The sequence below is a fragment of the Larimichthys crocea genome, chromosome XII (genome assembly GCF_000972845.2).
Source record: "Larimichthys crocea isolate SSNF chromosome XII, L_crocea_2.0, whole genome shotgun sequence".
Taxonomy (NCBI): domain Eukaryota; kingdom Metazoa; phylum Chordata; class Actinopteri; family Sciaenidae; genus Larimichthys; species Larimichthys crocea.
The window spans coordinates 9,797,462-9,816,835 of NC_040022.1; the positions used below are offsets into that span (position 1 = coordinate 9,797,462).

The 19,374-nt window shown below is 37.6% G+C and overlaps 4 protein-coding genes across 5 annotated transcripts; 3 read left to right on the forward strand and 1 right to left on the reverse strand.

Annotated features, from left to right (window-relative positions):
* Positions 1-1,185: 1,185 nt before the first annotated feature.
* LOC104918564 (retinol dehydrogenase 8) lies at positions 1,186-4,005 on the reverse strand. Of its 2 annotated transcripts, none has more exons than XM_027284893.1 (7): positions 3,817-4,005; positions 2,629-2,766; positions 2,373-2,534; positions 2,101-2,280; positions 1,927-2,020; positions 1,576-1,759; positions 1,186-1,445 (listed from the first exon to the last, which is right to left on the reverse strand). In XM_027284893.1, the coding sequence occupies exons 2-7, from the start codon at positions 2,723-2,725 to the stop codon at positions 1,236-1,238; spliced, it is 927 nt and encodes a 308-aa protein (XP_027140694.1). In that variant the 5' UTR covers positions 2,726-2,766; positions 3,817-4,005; the 3' UTR covers positions 1,186-1,235. The 2 variants fall into 2 exon arrangements, with proteins under 2 accessions (XP_027140694.1, XP_010728659.2); XM_010730357.3 differs by having other exon boundaries at positions 2,629-2,784.
* A 2,630-nt stretch (positions 4,006-6,635) lies between these two features.
* Positions 6,636-8,856, forward strand: LOC104918616 (heme-binding protein 2-like). Its single transcript, XM_027284966.1, has 8 exons — positions 6,636-6,682; positions 6,836-6,895; positions 7,223-7,301; positions 7,381-7,501; positions 7,983-7,999; positions 8,034-8,117; positions 8,260-8,423; positions 8,572-8,856. Coding segments are annotated over exons 1-8 (615 nt in total). The 5' UTR covers positions 6,636-6,680; the 3' UTR covers positions 8,660-8,856.
* A 3,412-nt stretch (positions 8,857-12,268) lies between these two features.
* Positions 12,269-14,227, forward strand: LOC104940131 (heme-binding protein 2-like). Its single transcript, XM_019259112.2, has 7 exons — positions 12,269-12,282; positions 12,451-12,510; positions 12,719-12,797; positions 12,877-12,997; positions 13,455-13,591; positions 13,734-13,897; positions 14,052-14,227. Coding segments are annotated over exons 1-7 (651 nt in total). The 5' UTR covers positions 12,269-12,280; the 3' UTR covers positions 14,140-14,227.
* Positions 14,228-15,591: 1,364 nt separating this feature from the next.
* Positions 15,592-19,321, forward strand: nr5a5 (nuclear receptor subfamily 5, group A, member 5). The gene is made up of 7 exons (XM_010730358.3): positions 15,592-15,784; positions 16,544-16,659; positions 16,850-16,991; positions 17,252-18,009; positions 18,112-18,231; positions 18,367-18,514; positions 18,703-19,321. Exons 1-7 carry the CDS (start codon positions 15,685-15,687, stop codon positions 18,948-18,950), a joined length of 1,632 nt encoding a protein of 543 aa, XP_010728660.3. The 5' UTR covers positions 15,592-15,684; the 3' UTR covers positions 18,951-19,321.
* The last annotated feature ends 53 nt before the right edge of the window (positions 19,322-19,374 follow it).

Sequence of the window (19,374 nt, forward strand, 5' to 3'; positions counted from 1 at the left end):
ACTTGTTTAAAAGTAGTTCAAAATCATTGTACATAAAACGTTTCCACAGTTTTTCTTTCTACAGTTAAAAGTTGTAAAGTAAGTTACTTATAATAAAAACTGTAGGGAACTACATATTTGTGTCCTCGTGTTCAGTGATTGTTTCATATTATAAAGGAGGATGTTTATTAATTCAGGTCCTCATAATCATAACCATAAAAATAAAACAGAAAATAAAACAGTAATTGCACAAGATAAAATATAATGTTAATGTTAAATATTACTCCTTATGTTTAAAAATACAGTTTTGAGCTTGTGGTAAGATTGCATTGGACTGCATTATACTCCAAGTTGCTAATACAAGGTACAACCCAAAAAATACCCATCTGGATCAGCCAAATCGATTACTTATAAGCAAGCTAACACACTAGTTTACTACTAGTACTAGTATACTATATTACACAATTATTTGATGCAATGATATTCACAACAGATGTTTTGATCATAGTGGTATTAATACATATTATTTAGAATTTAAATATTGTTTATCATGTCTTTTAGACTACACCTCCATTGTAGGAAATGTCATGTGCACTTGGTGCCTTCTGTTAGACCATCAAACATGTTTCAGAATTCTCTCTCAGTGCCAGTTCGAGAAAAATAAATATCTTTTGCATTTAAAATGTTCAAATGCCAAGACATGCAACCAAATGAACAACTAAGCAGCAGTGTTGTAGTCAAGACCACCTAAACCAAAACCAAATCATAAACAAGACCAGAGTGTACTGAGACTGAGACTAGATCAAGACCAAGGCCAGACAGTATATACGCATATATGTAATATATTTGGAAGCAAAACCAAAACAGTATATTCATAAACGCTTTACTCTTTTATTATGTCTAAATATGGATAATTTATTCTATTTCATTATAAATTATTTCTTTCTTTATGTGTTTGCTAGTATGTCTCCCAATAGGATAAATCATATAGAGCATGGTACTATTATTCCCTACTTAATTTGTTTCTTGTTACTTGATGAGGATGGAAATGGAGATTTCTTATGTTTCACGTTGCTGTCATTATACAGTATTTACCTGTACAAACCAATATATTTACAGCACAATATTTTACCACTGCTGTATTGTACCTTGACATTACTCTACACTACAGACAATATGTCAACTGTGATAAGTGAGTGCAACTACCACAATCAATTTCCTTAAGAATGACATTTATAGTCTGTGTAATAAAATCTTTATTCCTTCCCTTTCCGCCTCTGCAGCATTCTCAACAGGCCAAGAGTAGCATTCAACGCATAGTCATATTTAAAGGTCATCTTATAAAAGGTGTCCAGAGACAGTTGACCAGTGGAATCTGCATGCTTCAGTGCCGTTATCGGTCTGTACAGACGGTTGGTCTGGTGGCGCAGAGGAGGTTCCTTGGCTGTGATCACTTTAACTGTTTGCTGAATAACAAAAACAAAAATATTAACACTAGAAGGGACTTCCTCAATATGCATATTCACTGACTAAACTAATTATTTTAGTGACACAATTGTCAAACAAACAAACAAAGACATAATTGTCATCACTTGCCTCAGCCACTTCCTCTGGTGTCTGGCCTAATGAGGCGAAGATATTTTTAGAGAATGGCAGGTAAACTTCACGAAGGATTTTGGCAGTCTCCTCATCAGTCCCTGATAGATCCATCTTCTCAATATCCTCATACACTTTCCTTTCAAACTCTGTTACCACAGGGCCAGGTTCTACTAGAGTCGTCCTTGTAACACAGATATAAAAAAGATGCATATAGGATCACTCTTCCATCACAGTCAGCGAGTTGTACAAGTCTTACAGTTGTGGGCTTACGGATAACTCAAGCTTTCGTTGTGGGGTGGCTACATTACAATACATAAAGCTAAGGGTCTTTTTTAGACATGTAATCACTTGATGTTAAACTTCATTGCCTGCATTGCCAGACTTTCACAAAATCCTTCCACAGCAAATTTGGAGGCAGCGTAGACGTCATTGAACAGAAGCCCTGTGTAGAAATGTAGAGAGAGCTGTTAACAACTTAATTCTTTTGAAATTGCTTAATTTCACTGACACAAACAAACGCACCTTGTATTCCCAAGACGCTGCTCATCACTACAATATGGCCACTCTGCCTCCGCTTCATGTCAGGCAGCAACTCTTTCACCAGCCGTGCCAGGCCAAAGAAGTTTGTGTCAAAGAGCTCCTTCATGGCAGCGATACTTTGGCACTCCAGTGGTCCAACCATGCCAACACCAGCATTATTCACTAAAACAGCAGAGTATTCTATGTCATTATATGTCTGTAGGGAAATCTTAAATTCAAAGTGCCTATGAGAATATGAATGAGAGGAGACAAACCAAGAACATCTACTCGTCTGTCCGGCAGGCTGTTGACACACTCTCTGATTGAAGCTTCACAACAGGCATCTAACTCTTTGATTTCCAGGGTTTTGTTTAAGGAGTCACCTGCAGCTTTTTCCAAAGGCCCCCGTTTCCTAAGATCCCTCATTGTGGCAACCACTGCCTCAGATAAAAAATGAACACACTGGCTGTCAGTGGCTGTGGTTATTTCTATGATCTGTTCTGTTTTGGTAGAGGAGAATGAATAGCTGACCTTTAAACCGTCTGAGCTCATCCTTGGCCAACTTTGCAGCCACGGCCAAGCCAATGCCAGAGGAGCATCCCGTTACTAGCACCCTCCTGGTTCCCATGGCTGTTTAACCTTTGACCTCAAGGCTCAGGAGGATCCAGACTGCACAGTCAAAAAATGCTGTGAACGAGAAAATCTAGCTAAAACAATATTCCTCCTTCAATATTGTATCATTGTTATCATTCTGTGCAATTATTTTGGTCATCAAGTGATGTAACTGACGTTTTGTTGAACCCATTGTTCTCGATATGCCACATGTACATTTATTTCAATTACAGATTTCTTACTTACTACCTTACGGTGAGACTTTTATGACTACAGTTTTACATTTACCTGATTATAAGTCAGTGTATCATCAAGTCAGTGAATCGACAAAATAAACTAAAATGTTAAATAAAAAAGTTACACAATAGGGGTTTAAGTAACTAGATGTGAGAAGCCAACCTTGGCCATGTAAGTCACCACTTGGTATTTGTTCCAGGTTATTTTTCTAATCTGATTATGCTTCCTGGAATGTTTATCCGTCTACAACAGCAAGCCTGTCCACAGGTGCTTTGTTCACAGGTTCTTCAGCCACACTTGAATCCTGGTATAATTACAGTGAGTATGTATGTCAAGTGTCACATTTTTTTCAATGCACAGTGTGGTAATAAAACAATAACATGTATGTAGTTGAAAATCTTTTGGACAATTTTAAATATGAATATTATTTCCATTTTGCAAACAGTAACACTTTCAGTAACAGTGACTTCCATAAACTGTTTTTAGTCATGAGGTAAAAGTCATGCATGCAAAATTTTACTTACTTATGTGTTTGTGGAAGCAAAATGAATTTTAAAGCTTGGTTTGATTGCTTATCCATGGTATCACAGATATTTAGTAAATATTTCAGTGCAATCTATTGGAGTAGATTATGCTAATGATGATCCTCAATATCATTTGTGGTTGATTATAATACTTGAGTAATGTAGCTGTTGAGTCTCTGTTATCCAAAATGAACATACTTTACATTAACACCACTGGGGATAAAATACACTAAGGTCACTGCGAGTATCGCAGATACTTCAGATCCTTTAGTACAAGTTACACACATTACAATCCAGACTCTCAGGCCTGTAGGTCTGCTTTTAGGTGTTGTTGGAGTCTACAAACCTGTAGAGCGAGCGGCGCGTCCTCCACAGCGGCAGATATGGAAACTAAAGACTAAACTAAACCATCCGATCGATCACCTACGATGGCTGGAGGTTGAAGCATTGAGACTGAAGCAACACGAACTCACATCGGGATTTAAGCCTACATAAATCCAGCGATTACCTAAATGGGTCACATAAACCGACTCCGTCTGTGGGAGTTGTAGTTCTTTAAGTGACAAAGACTCCCTTCGAAAACTGCCGCACACATCACAGACGACACATCACGGATAAATTACACCATGTAATGCACCAAAAAAGTACGCTGTCAAACCAGATCTGTTTAACCTATGGGACCATGAATACCCAACACCTCAGGAACAATTATGATCGGGATAAATATTTCGTGAGCTTTAACTAGAACCAAGAGTACAATGAGCAACATCATTGTAATATGATGCTTAAAACTGGACACTTCAGAAAGTGCAAAACTGCACCACAAAAGAAAAGGACTCATTTCAAAGTTAAAACATGATTTTGTTCAGTTTGTAGTTTGCTTCCAAGTAAGCTGTTGAAGCGTTCAAGAACAATATGGATGAATAACACTGAAATCATTGCAGGTTTGTGGCACCATTCACTTCAATAGGATCACATGTTCACTTAATCTTTTTATGTTGGCTGAAAATTTCCATGAAATTTGGCAAGAGTTGTAACAACAATATTGTAATACTCTTCACTTAATGGCAATATATTTTCATATGTATATGTCTATACAAGCATGTTTTAGACTAAATAGTTTATTTACAAGACAACATTATGATGTAAACCGCTGTTACAAAACACACAGTGGAGTGTGTTGAATGGGACTGTGTGAGAGTTGGACTGAGGCCTGAGGGTGGGTTTCATATGTCTTTCTATGTGCTTTGTCATAGAAGGAACATCTGACACTAAGCTGCTGTTCTACTCAGGTTAACTTGCCTCTATTCAGTGTACATTTACAAAAAAGTGTTATTCAAGTCCTTTACAGAGCTTGAAAAGATTTATTTAAGAAACAAAATCAAAAAACACAAGGTCTTTACATGATGACATCATGCAGTGGTTATAGTAATGTTAAAATTAAATCGCAGTAGTATGTGATTATGTTACACAATAAGTGCATTACTTGATGGCTGATAGCAAAAACTGCATACAGTTTTACATGTGTGTATAATCATCAAGAGGTGTTCTGCCACACACTAAAATAATCAAATTAATAAAATAAGAATTTCATCTGATATATATTTAACAGGATAATTACTTATACACACTACTTAAAACAATCGTTATCATCAAAATAGCTTTTATACACACCACTTAAAACAATCGTTATCATCAAAATAGCTTTTTAAATAGCAGATATTTATCTCGAATAAGTAAATGGCATAATATTTTTGTTTACCATGATTGGGCTTTACTTAGTCATGATGATCATTTGATTTCTAATTCTAAATGTTAAAAGTGTAGCTTGATTGTGCACACAAAATAAATTTAGGGCACTTATGCATTTAAATTACATAGAAAATGTCCATCCATTTGAATTACATGGTTTTTAATATAAATTAACTCACAAACTTAATGTTAAGCAAGTAATAAGATTTGTATAATATATTAAGTACTAATAAACTCAAAATGACTGCATTCATTTTCACTGTTTGGTTTGGGCAAACAAATCGGCTTTATTAATACTGAATGCACAAACCTATAGTACTTATTGAAATGCATAAGTCCTGCACTTTTTAAAAATGTACACACCCATATATGCACCTATTGTCCTACTGTCTTTGGTCTTCTGAATGAATTTTCTTGAAATGGGAACAAACTCCAGGGATTTGGTGTTCTGAAGGTACAAAACAGGTATTATGTTTGTACCAACAAAAGGAACAATGTTGGTAATTCTCTTGGGACATGCGTTTTTACAGAGTTAGACCATAATTTCCGTTTGAGCCATGGCATGGGTGGTCATTTAGGACCTTTAATACAATGTGGTGGTAAATAATATTGCATGGGAACTAGGCATTTTGCTCACGTTCTGAGAGTAAAAACATGAGCTACCCCCTCACATGATGTTTTGTAACAATTTGTTCCACCCAGTGTGGTTTTGTATGCTTCTGTCCTGTTTATCAATTATTTAATTTTTAAAAGGCATGAATCTTTTGTGTAATTTGTTCAGGTATTTTCATCATTGCATTAGAAACAGAAATCAGGTCACAAGATTTGTGTATTTTGCTCTTTTTTAGCTGGTATTATATTTTCAGTGGCCATTTTATTCATTATGCCTGCAAAAATTAATGTCATCCAATATAACTGGTAAAAGCTACCTTTACATGGTCTTGCCTATCATGTTCAGTTTTTGCTGACACTGACGCTGACAATGTTTGTTATTTACCTCTTCTTACACTCATTATGCATACATTCATATACAAGCACACAAACATACACACAGAATAAAACTGGTAGTTCTTGGTAGCTCTTATGGACATTTATGATGTTGTTAAAAGTCAGTACAAATAAATAAACCTCCATGGACACCTCCCAACAAAACTGAGCAGTGAATGTTAGATTTAGTCTTTAGTCTCTACATTACAGAGGTTAAAGAGGTTAAAGAGGTTACAAAACATTTTACTGACACGTGCTTTCAAACGTGTCTCTCTTTTGTGTCTTTATTCTTCCCAGTTTCTTATTTCTGTTTTCGGTCCTGTTGGTCATGGCACTGCATTGTCTGGTTTGTGTCATGGGTTCAGGGAGTGGCCAGTGTCCTTACATAACCACAGTTGGAATAAATAGTTGCTTTGCACCAGACTGCAAAGATACAATTTCCGGATGCACTGAAGCCAACCGTCTGCCACGATGTAAGTATAATTTTGACTGTCCAGGTTTTCTTAGACGAAAAAACATTGAATAGAACCAATCTTTTATATAAAAACTGTCTTCTTTTTACAGAATGAAGCAAATTTTCTTTTTATATCCTAATGCTGAGTGAAAATGTTTTATGTGTGTCTCAGGATTTATCTTCCAGGGCTTGTTGGCCTTCTGCTGGTGTTCACAGCTGATGCCAGAGTTGGGTAAGAACTAAAATTAAAATCCCATTTTTAGTACATTGTTGCATTTGACCAAAATTACAGAGTTAAAAAAAACAAAAACAAATATTTTTATGTTGAAATTTTTGTTAATAGAAAACAAACAAATATTTTTATGTTGAAATTTTTGTTAATAGAAAACTGGAATCGTTGGTATTTTCACAAGTCAAATTTGAAAATGACTAATAAGATCATGATTAATATGAGGAACTGGATATACTACACATTTTTACCTAGGCAAAGATGAGTACTGCTATACCTCCTAACGTCAGCATCTGTGTCTTCTTAAAAGTTTCTGCTCTAATTACACAGAAATTCCACCATAGAGTTTTGTTCTGAGACAGAACAATGTCTGCTGTTTGATCTGATCTGTGAGACTGACAAATTTGAGGTGAGAGAAAGACTTTCAATGTTCAGGTGCAAGAAACTTTTAAAAAGCTCACCCCCTCTTGTTGGTTCACATGCCTCAGGCCCGTCACTATGACTCTGTGAAATGGGTTTCAACTGATGAGACATCCTACATCATGGAAGTTGCAGCAATGAGAGCTTTCAGACGACTGTATGAATACATCACTGGTACCAACGAGAATGGTGAGTGTGTGCATTAACTTTTTATTTACGTTTTATTTAATCTTTAATTGAAACAGGTGTTCATTGAGAATAAGATGTTTTTATCAAGAGAAGCTTCTGCATAAGTATGAACACATACAGTATAAGTGCCAACAAAGCCATAAAATCAGAATAGTACACCATTTACATATGCAATGCAATGGTTCAACGATATAGAAAACACATTTCAGTGGCTTGCTTATAGTCAAGCAGCAAAGTGCTTGACTATAATGTTTTAATGAGAGGTTTTACATACAAAGTGTTTCTTTCAGTTTTTAAGGAACATGGTATTTAAAAGCAGATTTCCCAACCTCTGTTTGACTCTGTGGTACAGCTAAAATTAATATGTCCAGAACGAAAGTCAGAACAGTTTATGTTTGCTATGCATTTCCTATTTGTGTCATTCCTAAAAAAAAAAAAAAAAAAAAAAAAAACTGTTTATCTTCTTAATGTTTACCTACAGGACAGAAAATGAAAATGGTGGCTCGTTTATGGTGAAAATCTCTGACAAGAGATTTTGGGAAGGGGTACCTACACAGTGAGTTTCTTGCTGCCAGCTGAACATCAGCAGAATCCCCCCAAACCTATTGATGATAAGGTGAGTTTCTGTGACAAAACATGGCAGAAAAAAAGAACACATCAGCCTTCATTTAGTCATAATTTCCATGATCATATTTGAATTTATTTCTGTGAAGTCTTCCTTCAGCTCTGCCAGATAATGAAACTTTGCTGACTTGCAGGTGTACATACACGTAATGCCAAAAATGGAAGTGTATGTATTGAGCTACGGAGGATGGATGACGAGCATTGCTGACCAAAATCAGGCTTACAGATTGTCCTCTGACCTTGACTCAGTTAATGCAAAGTACAAAAAAGGCTTCCACTATGCCGTTGGATATAACAGGTAAACAAATTAAATCACCATCATATTCTCAAGAAAAACTTGGTTGATGATCATATATACTATAATAAATTATTGTGTGCGTGTGTGTGTGTGTGTGTGTGTGTGTGTGTGTGTGTGTGTGTGTGTGTGTGTCTTTGTGTGCGTGTAGCCCTATGACGCTTTTTAACAGGCACAATGAGGTGTGGTTTGTCATTGAAGATGAGCCAGAATGTTCCAGCAGCAGTGAGGAACTGTAGTTTTCTCCTTTTGCAGCAGACAGTGTATACAAAGAGATGTTGTAGCTGACTATTGCTTCAAGTCATATTGTACCATATAAATAACCTGCAATAGATTGAAAAAATGCAGTGAATATGGATAAATTGAATCACCATAATAACAATGGTTTTACATTAGCCTGTCTGGTGTTTTTTTTGTTCTCTTCAATAAAGGTACTCTTTTGCATTCATTCGTTTTGGTTATTCTTAACCAATCAAACACTATGGGGTTATTTTTGTCTCCAATCTGTAATCTGTAAACGCTCAGAGATTTACAAATGGATGGCCCTCACCACTAGGTGGCAGTGTTTTCAAGTAGCTGAATGGTTAAATGCCCTCCTTGGAGGGCAAGTCTATGGGCAAAACAATACAGCCTGCTGCCGCTGCCTGCCCACTAGCTTATGACAAGCTAAGGAGTCTGCTGGTGCCGGGAATCCTAGAAGAAGAAGACAAGTTAAAGGACAATGTGCGGTTGCGTGCACAAATCGACGCGGAGAAGAACCGGGTTATGTTTTTGTCATATCCCGTCAGGTAAAGACAACCCAAAGAGGAGAAACTTGTGGATCAGCCTTGTTAAACGCATTTCGGTCCTTCCAGGGCAACATAGTCTCACATCTTTTCGTCATACACTTGACGCTTAGTCAATGCCCCCCAACGTCCATGCTCTGACGCCCAGGGGGTACCCTCGACGTCGCTGCATGACGAAGACGGTCCTCCATTGACTTGAATGCAAACCCCTCACCTGCAGATTTTTGGCGACTTTTTGCTACAATTTGCTTTCATTCAACATAGATTAAGACAGTAAAACACACATTTCCCGTTAGAAATGTCCTCAAACAATGCCAGATATATCTTGAAACCGTTAGAAATGTCCTCAAACAATGCCAGATATATCTTGAAATGTTGTGTTTACGGCCAGAAAGCTGAATAAATATAACGTTCAATATAGACATTTTAACCATTTCAAATGCAGATGAGGGGTTTGCATTCAAGTCAATGGAGGACCCTCGTTGTCATGCAACGACGTCGAGGGTACCCCCTGGGTGTCAGAGCACAGACCTTAGGGGGGATTGGGGGCATTGGGTTTAACAACACTGATCCACATGTTTCTCGCTCGGGATACGACAAAAACATAACCCGGCTTTTCTCCGCGTCAGTCAATTTGTACACGCGACTGCACAACAACTATTCGTCCTTTAGCTTGTCTTCTTCTTCTAGGATTCCCGGCACCAGCAGGCTCCTTAGCTTGTCATAAGCTAGTGGGCAGGCAGCGGCAGCAGGCTGTATTGTTTTGCCCACAGACTTGCCCTCCAAGGAGGGCATTAAACCATTCAACTACTTGAAAACACTGCCACCTAGTGGTGAGGGCCATCCATTTGTGACTCACGACCTATTTGTTTGTGGATCTGTGTGGATCTCGACAAGAACATCTCAGAAATACGCCATTGAGGAAAGAGATGCGTATGTGTGAATGGTGATCCACAAATGCTGAATCACACTTCACAAGCGGAATTTTCAGTTTTACAAATGGCTTTTTTGTTTTTACAAATGGGAAATTATGTATTTACAAATATCCAATATATTTACAAATACACGTGTATTTGTAAAAAAAAACTAAATACAAGTTACAAATTAGAAATTTGTATTTATGGATAGCAAAGAACGTGTGCAAATCAAGGAACATTTGTAGATCACTCTCTGTGCGTTTACAGATATATTTGAGACAAAAATAATAATATGCCATTATTTGCCACACCCTAAAATACTCAAATTAATAAAATAAGAATTTCATCTGATTTATATTTAACAGGATAATTACTTATACACACTACTTAAAACAATCGTTATCATCAAAATAGCTTCTTAAGTAGCAGTTACTAATTTTAAATAAGCAGACGATTTTTGTTTACCATGATTGGTCTTTTCCTAGTCATGATGATCATTTGAATTTTCTAATTCTAAATGTTAAAAGTGTAGCTTGATTGTGCACACACACAAAAAATTGGGGCACTTATGCATTTCAATTACATAGAAAATTTCCATCCATTTGAATTACATGGTTTTAATATAAATTAACTAACAAACTTAATGTTAAGCAAGTAATAAGATAAGTACTAATAAACTCAAAATGACTGCATTTATTTTTGCTGTTCGATTTGGGCAAACAAATTGGCTTTATTAATACTGAATGCATAAACCTGGTTACTACTACACTACTGTGTCATGGAAGCACATTGAATCTATTAGTACTATAACATAAATCTTATTGTAATTTGTGTTGTCATTGAAATGCATAGATCCTGCATTTTGACCAAAAGCTTTTTTTGAGTGTACACACCCATATGCACCTATTGTCCTACTGTCTTTTGTCTTCTGAATGAATTTTCTTGAAAAGGGAACAAACTCCAGGGATGGGTGTTCTGAAGATACAAAACAGGTATTATGTTTGTAGCAATTAAAGGAACAATGTAGAATGTATAAAGTAATTCTCTTGGGACATGCATTTTTAGTTCGCTCTGAGCCATTGCATGGGTGGGTGGCTTTCATACAACATGGTGGTAAATAATATTGCATGGGAACTAGGCGTTTTGCTCATGTTCTGAGAGTAAAAACATGAGCTACCCCCTCACATGATGTTCTGTAACAATTTGTACCACCCAATGTGGTTTTGTATGCTTCTGCCCTGTTTATTGATTATTTAATTTTTAAAAGGCGTGAATCTTTTGTGTAATTTGTTCAGGTATTCTCATCATTGCATTAGAAACAGAAATCAGGTCACAAGATTTGTGTATTTTGCTCTTTTCTAGGTGGTATTATATTTTCAGTGGCCATTTTATTCATTATGCCTGCAAAAATTAATGTCATCTGAAATAACTGGTAAAAGCTACCTTTACATGGTCTTGCCTATGATAGTCAGTTTTTGCTGACACAAATGAGTAAATTAAATTAAATGTTTGTTATTAAGTTAATGGTAGTGTTGTATGTGGGTGCATTATATTATTATACTGAGATGTGGGAGGTCTGCAAAAAGACATCATACATAAAAATTGCATTTTTAATGTGATCCAAGAATTTAGAATGTACCACAAAGAGGACATTTAGTAATAAAAATAATTATATTATCATTACTATATAATATTTTCTCATAATGACTTCAGAGATCACTTTTAAGTAGAATTTACAGCATACTGCAGCCTGTCAGGTTAGGATTAACTATTTATAACCTCTTCTTACACTCATTATGCATATATTCACACACAAGCACACAAACATACACACAGAATAAAACTGGTAGTTCTTGGTCGCTCTTATGGACATTTATGATGTTGTTAAAAGTCAGTACAAATAAATAAACCTCCATGGACACCTCCCAACAAAACTGAGCAGTGAATGTTAGATCTTTAATCTCCTACATTACATTACATCCAGTTTCTTATTTCTGTTTTGGGTCCTGTTGGGCATGGCACTGCATTGTCTGGTTTGTGTCATGGGTTCAGGGAGTGGCCAGTTTCCTTACATAGCCAGAGTTGGAATAAATAGTTGCTTTGCACTAGACTGCAAAGATACAATTTCCGGATGCACTGAAGCCAACAGTCTACCACAATGTAAGTACAATTTTACTGCCCAGGTTTTCTTAGATGAAAAACATTGAATAGAAATATATTACTATATGAAACAATCTTAAATATAAAAACTGTCTTCTTTTTACAGGATGAAGCAAATTTGCTTTTTATATCTTAATGCTGAGAGAAAATATTTTATGCGTGTCTTAGGATTTATCTTTCAGGGCTTGTTGGCCTTCTGCTGGTGCTCACAGTTAATGCTAGAGTTGGGTAAGAACTATTGGATGTTGAAATTTTTGTTAATAGAAAACTGGAATCATTGGTATTTTCACAAGTCAAATTTGAAAATGACTAATAAGCTCATTAATATGAGGAACTGGATATACTACACATTTTTACCTAGGCAAAAATGAGTACTGCTATACCTCCTAATGTCAGCATCTGTGTCTTCTTAAAAGTTTCTGCTCTAATTACACAGAAATTCCACCATAGACTTTTGTTGGGAGACAGAACAATGTCTGCTGTTTGATCTGATCTGTGAGACTGACAAATTTGAGGTGAGAGAAAGACTTTCAAATTTCAGGTGCAAGAAACTTTTAAAAAGCTCACCCCCGCTTATTTATTCACATGCCTCAGGCCCGTCACTATGACTCTGTGAAATGGGTTTCATCTGATGAGACATCCTGCATCATGGAAGTTGCAGCAATGAGAGCTTTCAGACGACTGCAAGAATACATCACTGGTACCAACGAGAATGGTGAGTGTGTGCATTAACTCTTATTTACGTTTTATTTCATCTTTAATTGAAACAGGTGTTTATTGAGAACATGATGTTTTTATCAAGAGAAGCTTCTGCATAAGTATGAACACATACAGTATAAGTGCCAACAAAGACAGAAAATCAGAACAGTACCCTATTTACATATGCAATGCAATGGTTCAACGATATAGAAAACAAATGTCAGTGGCTGTCAAAGTGCTTGACTATAATGTTTTGAAGTCTCAAATGAAATGAGAGGTTTTACATACAAAGTGTTTCTTTAAGGAACATAGTATTTAAAACCAGATTTTCCAACCTCTGTTTGACTCTGTGGTACAGCTAAAATTAAAATGTAATCTATTCAAGAGCCAGAACGAAAGTCAGAACAGTTTATGTTTGTTTTGCATTTCCTATTTGTGTCATTCCTGTTTATCTTTTTAATGTTTACCTACAGGACAGGAAATGAAAATGGTGGCTCCTGTTATTGTGAAAATCTCTGACAAGAGAATGTGGGAAAGCGGTACCTACACAGTGAGTTTCTTGCTGCCAGCTGAACATCAGCAGAATCCCCCCAAACCTATTGATGATAAGGTGAGTTTCTGTGACAAAACATGGCAGAAAAAAAGAACACATCAGCCTTCATTTAGTCATAATTTCCATGATCATATTTGAATTTATTCCTGTGAAGTCTTCCTTCAGCTCTGCCAGATAATGAAACTTTGCTGACTTGCAGGTGTACATACACGTAATGCCAAAAATGGAAGTGTATGTATTGAGCTACGGAGGATGGATGATAAGCATGGTTGAACATATTCAGGCTTACAGATTGTCCTGTGCCCTTGACTCAGTTGATGCAAAGTACAAAAAAGGCTTCCACTATGCCGTTGGATATAACGGGTAAACAAATTAGATCACCATCATATTCTCAAGAAAAACTTGGTTGATGATCGTATATACTATAATAAATTATTGTGTGTGTGTGTGTGTGTGTCTTTGTGTGTGTGTGCGTGTGTGTGTGTCTTTGTGTGTGTGTGTGTTATTGTGCGTGCAGCTTTACAACATTTTTCAACAGGCACAATGAGGTGTGGTTTGTCATTGAAGATGAGCCAGAATGTTCCAGCAGCAGTGAGGAACTGTAGTTTTCTTCTTTTGCAGCAGACAGTGTATACGAAGAGATGTTGTAGCTGACTATTGCTTCAAGTCATATTGTACCATATAAATAACCTGCAATAGATTGAAAAAAATGCAGTGAATATGGATAAATTGAATCACCATAATAACAATGGTTTTACATTAGCCTGTCTGGTGGTTTTCTGTTCTCTTCAATAAAGGTACTCTTTTGCATTCATTCGTTTTGGTTATTCTTAACCAATCAAACGCTTCTGCTTTGGACTTGTCTAACACGTATAAAGCAGGTGGTTTAGGTGAAGCCTGGAAAAAGACAATCTCATTCTAATTTAAAAGAGTGGTTCTCTAAAACACCACCAGATGGCACTAATAAGTTCAAAGATACATTTACTTTTTTTTACTACACCCTGCCCAGCACTTCAGGCTTTTCATGACCCTCTAAAAGAAGAGAGACAGTGTCAAAAACTAAACAGACTGGTGAAAATGGCAGAGAGACTGTTTTATTTATCAATGTCATTATCCATTTACAAGCTAATGTGCTAAAGTGTCATAACTATCCACCCTTGAACTACGCTTTTGCTTTGACATCACTGTGAGCTTTCATCTAAGCAGCCTTTACCGTTTTGGTTGTTTTGTAGCATCTTTTCATCTCAAGCACTGGCTGGGAATGAGGAACAATATAATACGTTTTACTTCCAATCCAGCTGTGAAAGTTTGAGATATTTATTTCAATTGCACTTTCTGCTACTTGATACTTCTTAATCCACTACATATCAGAGTGGAAAGTTGTACTTTTTACTCCATTATGCAATATTTCCCACAAAAGGGCATATATTTATTTATTATTTTCTCCATGTCACAAGGTTGAGAACCACTGAACTAAATAACTATATGAAATATTAAAACTAGCTCCACTTTAACCAGCTACAGCAACAACATAATGGTACGTACATATTGCTCATAAAAAGAAAAAACAGTCATAATAATGTCATATAATATCATGACTCAGGGCCCAGTTTTTTGATGTTCAAGTACTTTTACTTTTGATTATCCTTTTGTTTTAACTTTTAATTAAGCACTTTTGTTGTTAATGGTGTTTTTAAAATGTTGAAATGGTACTTTTACTTCAGTAGAGGGCCTGTGTACTTCTTCCACCACTCCATAAACTCCAATGCAGGAATTAACATGAAATTTAACTGGCTGTAGTTTTTATGATAATTAACTGTACTCTTCAGTGGATTCTTATCTTATCAGCTAAGCTCCTAGATGGTTCAATGATCCTGGAGTTATTTCACTAAAGTAACAGTCCAGCAGGTGGATATCTGCCATGAAGAGGCTGGTTGGCTTACTGACTGACTGACTGTGTAGGAGTGCCTGTCAGGAGAGGTTTTATGACACTCACTACAGATCGAAGTCCACTTATGGGCCTCGAACAACCATCAGACCACTGGGGCTGTTGGGCCTTTCTGCTGGCCTTTCTGTGGCTCTCCCGCACTGTCTTTCTATGCGACCATGAAGGATAGGCGGGACTGACCCTGAAGCTCCTATCAGCCAGAATGGACCTTCCTGGTTATCACCCCCAGCAGCCCCAGCCTCTTGTCCACCATCCTGGCAGCTACCCAGAGGATCTGTTAACTTTGGATGGATCGTCAACATGTGAGTACAAGATAGGTAGATAGTGCCCTTTTAGGCGAGTCTCAGAAAATATTGTCTGTACGGTGTTAGGAAGGTAACAGTTTTGAAAGTCAGAGGACAACAGTGCAGTGAAATAATATTATATATAGGTGGAAATTTACAGAAGTAAAGGAATGAAAGTGGTTCTTCATTGTCCTATAGATTTTCATCAGGGAGACTGGTTCCAGTGGAAGTCATAATCAGTGATATCTGGAATTATGTAAGGGTCATATCTGTGATCATAGTCAAGCAAATCAAGTGAGTGATAAGGTACTGTCTGCAACAGGGGGATGGTGCTGTACTGCTCACTCCTATTCTAACAGCTGAGCAATAAACCTCACAGATGACACACTTACATGCCAGCAGCATATCACTTTGTATTCTGTAATTCTTCAACTCAACTCTGACAACATTTCTGTTTTCACTCAGACATATTTATAAGAATCTTCATTGTGACTGACCTGTTGTGACTGTTTACTATTGTTTGTATTACTGCCAAACACACAAATTATTCCCAATATAACATTTACAACAACCCTAGAAAGTCCACTCACCTCCAGCATCTCTGTAACAGGAAAGAAGGTTGGAGCATTTGCTCTCTGGATCATGTATGGGTTTTCAGTAACTTGGTATATCACTTCAACAATCTCCATTGAACATTTGGTATTTCTCTTTAGGATCAGATATTTGTGTCACACTCTAAACCTAAAATTTAATGTTAATTGTGATGTCATTCTCCAGCTCAGGAGTTAAAGATAGAGCCAGATGGCAGACCAGAGTCAGAGGAGAGCTGTCCCATCTGTGGAGACAAAGTGTCAGGATATCACTACGGGCTTCTCACTTGTGAAAGCTGCAAGGTAAGGGATAGTGCTTGGACAGTCCATAAAGATGCATTCTGTAACAGTACCGTAATAGTCCCATAGTCAACTACTATAGAACTAAGACATATTATTTACTATAATGTTGTATATTATCACTCTGGATTGGATCTGGAGATAATTGAAGCACAGGTATACAGTGTCTCTCTCTTTCTCTCTCTTTTTGCAGGGCTTCTTTAAACGCTCAGTTCAAAATAACAAGCATTACACCTGTGCAGAACAACAGAGCTGCCCCATGAACCTTTCACAGAGGAAACGTTGTCCTTCCTGCCGCTTTCAAAAGTGTTTGGCAGTAGGCATGAAGAGAGAAGGTACACTAAAGAAAACTATCCCCGCCACACACACAGAGAAACATGTCTTGTCTTTTACTGACATGCATATTCTTTTCTCCTATGACTTATCTAAACAGACCATAAACCTGTGCGGTAATGGCCTAGATTATATGATGACTTTGTATCGTGGAACTAATCTGAGCCCTAAAAATGGAGGGACCATATTACCAGATACATAAACTAAATCATGTATAACAATGTCTAAAATCTTGATCATTTGATTCATATTATGTCCACAGCAGTAAGAGCAGATCGTATGAGAGGTGGTCGGAATAAATTTGGCCCTTTGTACCGACGGGACAGGCAGATGAAACAGCAAAAAGTGTGTCACCAGGCAAACACTGCTCCCTACAGGATCAAGATGGAAACTACCCAAATTCACCAGCCCACAGCTCCAAATGACCTTCACCTAATGAGCACTCACACAAGTGAACCATTGTCCTCTGAGGCTTTTCATCAGTCCCACATTTATCCCTCTGGCACTGGACAGTCGGGTGTGCCCATGCCTCTGGACTGCACTATGAATGCAGACAGGGTGCTCACTCCCCCATCTCTGCCCTACCCTGGACTATACCATCGCACCTTCCCTGGATACCTCCAGGAGAAAGGAGAAATGTCTTTTAGCTACAGCCTAGCTGCAACAAACCATCCATTGCACCCAACTCCAAACAATTTATTCACATCAAGAAGCACACCGGCATCATCCCTCTGCCCAACACCAGGCTCAACCACCCCTCTCTTCCAGCCTCCCACCCAAACCCCAGACACCCCCTCATCGGCCACTCCTACACCCAACTTCTTAAGCCAGCTCCTGGAAGGGGAGCAGGATGAGAGCCAGCTGTGTAACAAGGTTGTCGCAAGTCTGCAGAGGGAACAAGCCAACCGTGGGAAACATGACTGCCTAAATACATTCAGCATCATGTGTAAAATGGCTGATCAGACACTTTTTGGGCTTGTGGAGTGGGCCAGGAACAGTACACTCTTCAAGGAGCTCAAGGTAATGAATCACGAAATTATAAAGGTACATAAACTGTGTAAGCAGATGTGTGGCATTAACATTAAGGGTCAAAGGTCATAGTGTCATGTATGCTTCCCACAGGTGGAGGACCAGATGGTGCTGCTGCAGAGCTGTTGGAGTGAGCTGCTGGTCCTGGATCACCTCTGTAGACAGGTGACCTATGGCAAAGAGGGCTGCATATATCTGGTCACAGGACAACAGGTAAAGTTTGCCATTAAATGCACAAAATGCAGCTCTTATGATCATTAAAAAAATCTTTGGATGGATGTTATGTATCATTATGGATTGTACAGAAACTTTAAGTCTGATCATCACCTTTCTCTCATTCTAATGTAGATTGAAGTGTCGACCATAATCTCTCAGGCAGGAGTGACACTGAGTGGTCTGGTATCAAGGACCCAAGACCTGGTGTCCAAACTGAAGGCACTCCAGTTAGACAGACATGAGTTTGTTTGTCTCAAATACTTGGTGCTATTCAACCCTGGTGAGCTTTTCATTTTGTCTTAGTTATATTAGATCATTCATAAGTTACAAATCAAATGTAACAGACGTAGTTTTTTTTTAAATCAACTTTGTGACCTTTTCTTTTCATCTTACTGTTGGCCTTGAGCGTTTGTACTTGTATATATTATGTTAAAGATGAATATGCCATGTATCTTCTTTGTGCTCTAGATGTGAAGTCAGTGCAGAGCCGCAGGCAGGTGGAGCACACTCAAGAGAGGGTTAACAGGGCGCTGATGGAGCACACCCAACAGAGTCATCCAGGACACTCAGACAAGTTCGGCCAGCTGTTGCTCCGCCTGCCTGAAGTACGCAGCATTAGTTTGCAGGTTGAGGAGTACTTGTACCAGCGCCATCTTCTGGGAGATTTGCCCTGCAACTCTCTACTCACTGAGATGCTGCACACCAAGCACAGCTAAAATATGCTTCTGTATGGTGACACAATTTGCTGCTGTAAATCTTTGTACTCCTCAGACCCAATAATGTTTTTTACATTTGATGATTGTTGCAAACAGTAAACCGGCAGGATCTCTTTAAGAGTCCTTACAGCTTCAACTGCAGAGGTGGGGGGAAAATATGTGATGATCAGAAACCATGGGCCATATGTAAACATCCATTATTAACAGTATTACCACAGCCAAACAGCCCAGTAATTTTTTTTCTGTCAGTATTATTGGACAGATTTGAGATCCAAGCACTACCATGATGTTTTTTTTTATTAAGTTGAAAGAGCTTATTGAGTGAAGAAAAAGATAAATACATCATTGAATAAAGAAATCTGCTTTTTGGATGTGCCTGTATTTACTCAAACACCATGACTGATTTACCTCTGGCATGTATTCG

What these genes read in the sequence shown, in the direction of transcription:
- nr5a5 (XM_010730358.3), top strand. Translation starts at nt 15,685, where the DNA reads ATGGACCTTCCTGGTTATCACCCCCAGCAGCCCCAGCCTCTTGTCCAC. An exon ending in ATCTGGTCACAGGACAACAG is followed by an intron (nt 18,232 to 18,366) that starts GTAAAGTTTGCC and finishes ATTCTAATGTAG; the next exon opens with ATTGAAGTGTCGACCATAAT. An exon ending in CTTGGTGCTATTCAACCCTG is followed by an intron (nt 18,515 to 18,702) that starts GTGAGCTTTTCA and finishes TTTGTGCTCTAG; the next exon opens with ATGTGAAGTCAGTGCAGAGC.
- LOC104918564 (XM_027284893.1), bottom strand. Translation starts at nt 2,725, where the DNA reads ATGGGAACCAGGAGGGTGCTAGTAACGGGATGCTCCTCTGGCATTGGC. An exon ending in TGAGCTCAGACGGTTTAAAG is followed by an intron (nt 2,535 to 2,628) that starts GTCAGCTATTCA and finishes TATCTGAGGCAG; the next exon opens with TGGTTGCCACAATGAGGGAT. An exon ending in CAGACGAGTAGATGTTCTTG is followed by an intron (nt 2,281 to 2,372) that starts GTTTGTCTCCTC and finishes CTGCTGTTTTAG; the next exon opens with TGAATAATGCTGGTGTTGGC.
- LOC104918616 (XM_027284966.1), top strand. An exon ending in GTGAGACTGACAAATTTGAG is followed by an intron (nt 7,302 to 7,380) that starts GTGAGAGAAAGA and finishes CACATGCCTCAG; the next exon opens with GCCCGTCACTATGACTCTGT. An exon ending in TATGCCGTTGGATATAACAG is followed by an intron (nt 8,424 to 8,571) that starts GTAAACAAATTA and finishes GTGTGCGTGTAG; the next exon opens with CCCTATGACGCTTTTTAACA.
- LOC104940131 (XM_019259112.2), top strand. An exon ending in CCAAACCTATTGATGATAAG is followed by an intron (nt 13,592 to 13,733) that starts GTGAGTTTCTGT and finishes GCTGACTTGCAG; the next exon opens with GTGTACATACACGTAATGCC. An exon ending in TATGCCGTTGGATATAACGG is followed by an intron (nt 13,898 to 14,051) that starts GTAAACAAATTA and finishes TTGTGCGTGCAG; the next exon opens with CTTTACAACATTTTTCAACA.